At 54.0% G+C, this 6,827-nt stretch overlaps 1 protein-coding gene across 1 annotated transcript; it reads right to left on the bottom strand.

The window, feature by feature from the left end:
• Nucleotides 1–1,058: 1,058 nt before the first annotated feature.
• Nucleotides 1,059–4,188, bottom strand: HD553DRAFT_275529 (putative dolichol kinase; the record flags this gene model as incomplete). The annotated part of the gene is made up of 8 exons (XM_046177908.1): nucleotides 1,059–1,178; nucleotides 1,273–1,436; nucleotides 1,476–1,537; nucleotides 1,600–1,802; nucleotides 1,874–2,605; nucleotides 2,668–2,831; nucleotides 2,910–3,488; nucleotides 3,564–4,188. The coding sequence occupies 8 exons, from the start codon at nucleotides 4,186–4,188 to the stop codon at nucleotides 1,059–1,061; spliced, it is 2,649 nt and encodes an 882-aa protein (XP_046034608.1).
• Nucleotides 4,189–6,827: the final 2,639 nt, after the last annotated feature.

Genomic DNA, 6,827 nt, shown 5'->3' with positions numbered 1-6,827 from the left:
ACCTACCCTCGGGGGTCCGTTGGCACTTGAATCCATAAGGGCGGTCTCCTGTTCAAGTTGGGCCCATGGATCGGCTACACAAACGGGAGATCAGATTGGTATACGGTATGTGCAGTGTCCAATTAAATATTCACCTTGGCTAATAGAGCGTTGGTGAAAGGAGCCCTCCTGAAAGATTGATGGATCGATACAGGAGAAATCCGCCTCGGGGTCCTGGCCGTAATTTTGCTCAACGGATCGCGGAGCTGTCTGACTGTATTCCGATGCCATGGTCATATTGCTAAACTCGATGCCACTATTCTCACCGAGATATAGCTGTTGATACTGCGACGATTCGTTCATATCAAAAGATCGAGGGTGTAGTCAGAAGTCCAGTCGTTGTTGAAATCTGTCCAGTCCCTGGTGCTCCTCTTACTGTCCGTATCTGTATATCTGTATATACATACATATGGATATATACTCGAGAGGAAACCGCCAGCAGGCTTCCCTGATGGCATTCCTTTATTCGAACAACTGGACTCGAGCTCCTCCCCCTTGCTGTACTGTGCCGCATGCTGGTTGTCGTCATCGGTGACGTGATCGAATACACGAGTGGCCACTGCCGCCTGAAATGTTCTTAAGAGGAACTTGTCTCGGAATGTCTGCATTTGGCTCCAGATTATTACGAAGTAGCCGACTCTGGCAGACCTTTCAGGCGATACCGTTAGTCCGACGGTACCAATTTGAGCATGTCGCTATCTTGATCCCTTATACATGCTTTCATTCCGTCAAGCTACTGTGAGCGAACATCCTCAAGCATTCCTATGATACCGATCCGATCCGCGACAATGCCCTGCCGTCTGTCGTGCAGGTTACTGATATCTAGTCAAGAGATCAAGACCGCTGTCACGACCGTTACCTGAAACGGCGGATGTCTCAATTTGATTCCGCTTTCTCGCAGAGGAAGTTTCGAGCGATACCTCTGGCATGACGAAACTCGATAGCAGAAACCCTCGATCGTCGATCACATCGTGCCGCAAGTCCCTGACCTCATACATATTGCTCCTGTCCTATGTTATTCAAAGTCCCAGACATACGCCAAGGCAATATCCCCATATGGGCAGGATCAAGTTGTCGTTCTGCTCCGAGACGGCTTCCATCAAGCTCAGTGCAAGGGCCAACATTGTATACCTCGTGACCTGCGACATTCGAATGGCAAAAAGTGGAAGATCATGACCCATGTCAGTCATCGTTCGGGCCCCAACATGGGTCATAAGCAGCTCTCGAACTCACCGAGAATGGGTCGATGATGCCTGTCATGGACAAGCTCGTGCCGGCCAAGACGAGAGACCCGAGGAAAGCCAGGCTGCCCTCGACCGTCTTGCCACTCGAGGTGGACCATCTGACCCGACCGATCCGTTTGCCCACGATCGAAGCCTGTGTCGAAGAGATGGAAACTGGTCAGTCGGAATAGTGGAGGGCCGCGGTAGCAAGACTTGCGAGTGCATCACCGATACCTAGCGAAAACACGCCGACGAGGCTCAAGATCGTCCGAGGTCTAGTACCAATCGTCAGCCACCCTGATATTCACCGACTCCTCCGTCGCGAGCTGCCACTCACGAGTCCAACCAGATCCCCCCTGCACACCCGGTCAACAGGTAGAAATGACTCAGAATGGCGGTACCCGAGTCCTTTTTATCGAGAAACTCGTTGAGGAACAGGTGTACCGCCGCACCGAATGGGTAGAGGGCGAAATACCGTACGTATTCGGCAAAGTTGAAGATGGCAAACGCCAGCGAGAAGGACAGATGGGTAAACGCCGGCTGTTCAGAGTCAAGATTCAGGATAAGCATTGTGTCTCATTTTGCGCATTACGAGAGGACGTTGTACATACGTCGACGATGATGCCCGGGACAAACATGACGACAGCCAGGGCATGGAAGAACTTCCTCCTCGCGTTCACGCTAAAGACGGGCGCTCTCTGATCCATCTCGTCCATCATATGACTCGCTACTCCACTGAGACCAGCCGTCTTGACGTCGATCGTTGGACTCGGGGTGCGTGGCAACGTCGGCCGCCGGGTACCATCCGACATCGACGCGGATCTCGCCGTAGCCGCCTCGGCCGACTTGGTAGCGCTCGTCTTGGACACGACAGTGACCTTGTGTTGACCATTGGTCACTTTAGCTTCAGTCCATCCACGATGACGTCTCGCTCGTGATAGTTGACGGGTCCATCCGCCCACGCTGATTCCAGCCAATGCAGCCCAGTATCCGATGAGTACCGGTCTTGAATACCAATTCTGGCCTTCCATCAACCACATGACGACCCAGACGAGCGGATTTCGTCCGCACAGACACCATCTCGCCCAGAACCCGATCAGACCTCCGCAAATCAGAATCGCACCAGCGTAGAATCCGGCGGCGAGACCTTTACGGTAGAGCTGTTTCTCTTCCGGGTATCGTAGCCGGTACACCGGTCGCTGCGCGATCCTACGTGACAAGACCAGTAGTGGCGAAAGCAAGAACCCGCAAAGGAAAGATCCTGGGATCAGGGCGAGCTGGAAAATGAGTAGCGGAGTAGGTAATCGATAAGTCCGCACGAAGGGCGTATTGAAGATCGAGATCTGCAGGACATCAACCCGGATCAGCGAGTCTATCGGTCGGAGAGAAGACTTTCTGCACGAACTTTGGTCCGGGTAAGATTGACTACCTCCATGAATAACCCCGTCCCGGCATGACAGATAATTCCGAGTTCTCCCAACGTAAAGCCGCGTCTCGCCAGTCTTACGCAGACATACAGGCAGAATTGGAAGAACAACGTCGAGATGACCAGATCGGAATAGGTATAATCTGTAGATATGCCCACATGGTCGATGTCGCGTCAGCAAAAAAGGGAGGTACTACCGATAGCCTATAAGACCTGCTTACCGTAGCCGCCCACAACCCCGGCTACTTGCGCCACCACTTTCAAGACGACAAATCCCGCCGTGAGGACGAACGAAAAGGCAACCACCGCCCCGGTTCGCCTCCACTCACTCCGTTTCGACCAGGGCGGGAGACTGCCGTCGCTTCTTCCCGACCCCTGTGCCTCGTGCGAGCTTGCTACCATCAACAAGTGTCGTCTACGCGACCATAACGTATGACCAAGCAGAAGGAGCGATAACAAGCACATCAAATGACATGCTTGTTTCCTCGAATACGCCAACGCCGAGATGGCGAGCACCGCCTGGCTCTTTGCTTGTTCCGCCGAGGCAGGTCCTTGTCCTGCGACGATGAATGGGCGTGTCGACGGCGAGACCAACGGGGCCTCGATCTGCCACCCGTTGGTCGCCGCCCCAGCCGGTTCCTTGCTCGGACTAGCGGTATACATTTCCCGGAGCCGAGTACACGTCTCGTAGAACATGCTTCCACTGAGTATAGGTCCGAGTAAAAGGGCCCACGCTGCTCCATCATCCAAGCAGTCCCTATAATCCTTGGGTTCCGTCGCCCAAACCGTACCGATGGACCCTGGGCGATAGTCCTCGGCGTCGATGGAGTTGTATTCGTTCGATCCTACTTTGCTTGCCGTTCCCGTAGTCGTACCCGCAAGTCCCGATCCCATCGCCGTCGGAGTAAGTCCCGCTGACATGCTGTTCCTCTTCTCCCTGTTTGTTAGAGACGGGCCGTGTTGCAGCGCAACACCCGATCTCGCTTTGATGTTCCCGCCGTTATTGTTATTATTTCCACCAGCACCAGCACCAGCGACCCCACCCTCTCCAGACCCCCGTCTCTTCGTCTCAGGTCCAGGTCCAGAGGACGAGTTGTCGATCGTCCGGAATTCCAGGTATGCCATGGTGAGCACGATGATCACCCCTAGCTCGAACGCGACCTGCACCTCTCCCAATTCTCTCCCTAATCGATCGACCACCCACCCAGCGCTGGCTAACAATAATGCTCGTTCACAACGTCTTCTCGTCAACTGTACCCCGAAATCCAATGCTTTCCCTTTCCCTTTCCCTTGATCGACGCCAGTTGTGTATGTCCGTTTGCGTATCCAGGGGGATGACAGGGAGGCGAGACTGACTCGGCAAGGTAAGAGAGCCGGCTTGGAGCGTGCAGGAGTTGATGACGAGCTGGTTATATTGATACTCGTCGGCGTGGTGATCGTGGGGAAAGCTGATGTGATAGGAGAGGTCTTGACAAAGGCAGTAGCTGTATTGGGTAACATTGAGGAGGTTGAGGTGGAGCTGAAATTGGCGATGTCTTGATTTTGAGGTCTTAGGAGGTCGAGAGGGGAAGGACGGGAGAAGCTGTCGTCAGAATGTGATGTGATACAATTTCATCCGAGATATGAACAGATGGTCGGTTTGAAGAAAGGAGAAAGAGCATGTCAGCAAGTGCAGCGATATAAGAAGCTACTTCAACTTCCATTTGGAGATCCAACTCACCTGCGTCTTCCCCCTGCACCTGCATCTTCATCTAAACCAACTCCCACTCCCACTCCTACTCCTACCCTCCCTCTCGAACCCATAGAGATCCCACCTTCATCCTCTCCCCCAACACCAACCCCAACCTCCTCCTCAGCCGACGTACTACTCTCACTCTCTTCCCCCCTATTCCACCTCCCGTGTCTAGTCTTTCCCCACCGAACACCTCGCGTCGATCGATCCCGATCATATCCCGCGCTCAAGTCCATATCCATGTTCATGGCCAGATTTGTATCGAGGTCAAGGTCGGGGTCTAGGTCGGAATCTAGGTCTATATCGGCTTGAGCGCTCGTCCCCGTTTCTCCCCGCTTATACCCAGGCCGGTTTGTGGTCGTAGGCGTGTTCAGACTTTGGTCGACGAGAGCAGTATGGGGATGGTTGATGTTACCATGATTATTGGATCGATCGAAAGACGGTCGGGCTGTCGAAGGACGGCTGGAAAAGCTCCTCGGTTTCTGATGCCCGTGATGCCCGTGGTGATGTCCGTGATGATGCCCGTGATGATGATGATGGTGACCGAGCGTCCCGTTACCCGACCTCGAGACCGGTCGCTCTGGTGAAGAATCACCTGAAGACCTCGATATTCGAGGTTTGTAGGACCTGCTCACCGCGTTCCCTCCTCCTCCTCTTGCTCTTGCTGCGGCCGTGCTTGTGGAGAGACCATCACCAGCCTGTCTCTTGCCAGAACTCGTCTTGCTCGACGAAGCTGCGGCGTTTCTGGATCGGTGATGGAGGTGAAACGAGCCTGGTGAGGCGGGGAGCATATCGAGGTTTTGTATAGGAATTGGGGTGGGCATGATTATGGCAGCAGATTCGCCAGTGTGTGACATGATTTGGCATCGTTATTTCTCGCTCAGAAAGCTTGAGATGGTATTGTGTTTTACATGTTTTACAATGATATGGACTGAGGCTATCCCTGATCAAAGCTCGGAAATGCGACGGGATGATATATTCGAGGTGACGACGTCGTCGATGGCACACTCACTGTTGTTTGTGGCTATTTCCGAAAATCCGGGGCAAACCTCGTAGGTCGCTCGATCATATGATGATGTCCCCCGCCACGTCATCAAGCAATAGTCAGCCGACACGTACCGAGTCCCAACAGCATGTTCTTGACGACAACACACAATGTCTTGAGGTGCTTTCACTGATCTGGCATTTACAATGCACTGAATTCTATTTGCCTGATAGCTCATAGCTCAGGAGCCAAATCCAAGCGATGGTATCGCCATTTTGTGACATCCGCAGACACCTCTGCAAGACACTCGACGCTTGTCGCGCGCTACCGACGTACTACAGTGAGGGTCGCGCGAGGGTGGTACGCGCGACGGCCCGTCAGGCGAGAGTAGCTGGCAGGGTCGATCCCCCCCTTGCGGTCAGGCAGACGGGCCGTCGACCTGCCAATATGGGATATTGTAGAGGGACATATTGTTTATGAAGATATGAAGGTTACAGAAACAAATTATCAATATTTGGTCACAAATCCTCGGGCTTTTCTCACTGCCTCCAAGCGTCTAGGCATGCTATCCACGCATGCGTCAATCCGGTCCTGACCAATCTCCCCCCATAGCCTCTGGAGTACGGCGAATAGTTCGTCCTTGTTGGTAGGCTTCCTAGGTAGCTGAGCAAGCCGTCGCTTAAGCAAAGACCAGATGTTTTCAATCGGATTGAGGTCGGGGGAATAGGGAGGGTGATTATAAGGCCTGGCAGCCGACCTGCCGGGTCTTGGGGTAATAAGGTCGCGGGACTGGGGAAAGGTAACGGTAGGCATAGCAATGTAATAACGGGTGTCTAACTACTACAAGGTACTAGTTAGACGTCTACGAGAACATCTCCTAAAAGGTCTCCGAGAGGGTCTCCGAGAGGGTCTCCGAACGAGACCCCGAGGCGACGCGCACCGTAGGTCGCGCGTCACGTGACGCCTATAATAGGATCCCCCTCCTAGATGCGAGCCCCGAACGCATCAAGCATCGCCGTACTCTTGGCGGCCCGGTACCGGCAACTCAGGGTGTCGCTTATGGAATTCCAGCACCAGCGTGTCGTTGTGGTGGAAATCCGAGGGGCTAACCCACTCGTTGTGCTCGTCCCCGTACCCCTCGAAGCGCACGTAGTACTGGGTCCTACGCCCGGCGCGCGTTGAACGCAACTCCTTGGAGTGTACGATTTCCGATACCACCCACCCCAAATCCCCGGTGTCCAGCACCTCTGGCTCAGGGGGTGGGTCCACTGCTCTCCCAGGAAGCTCGTTCGGCTTGTACGGGATGAGCAGCGAGACATGAAACACCGGGTGGATTCTACGCATCCCCGGTGTCAATTCCAAACGTCGCGCCATGCGACCTTCTCCTACGACCTCCGTGATCTTGAACGGGCCGTAGGTCTT

The sequence above is a fragment of the Filobasidium floriforme genome (assembly GCF_021052385.1).
Source record: "Filobasidium floriforme strain CBS 6241 chromosome Unknown HD553scaffold_19, whole genome shotgun sequence".
Classification (NCBI taxonomy): Eukaryota; Fungi; Basidiomycota; class Tremellomycetes; order Filobasidiales; family Filobasidiaceae; genus Filobasidium; species Filobasidium floriforme.
Note: the sequence above shows the minus strand (reverse complement) of the source record. Positions and strands in the feature narration are given on the sequence as shown.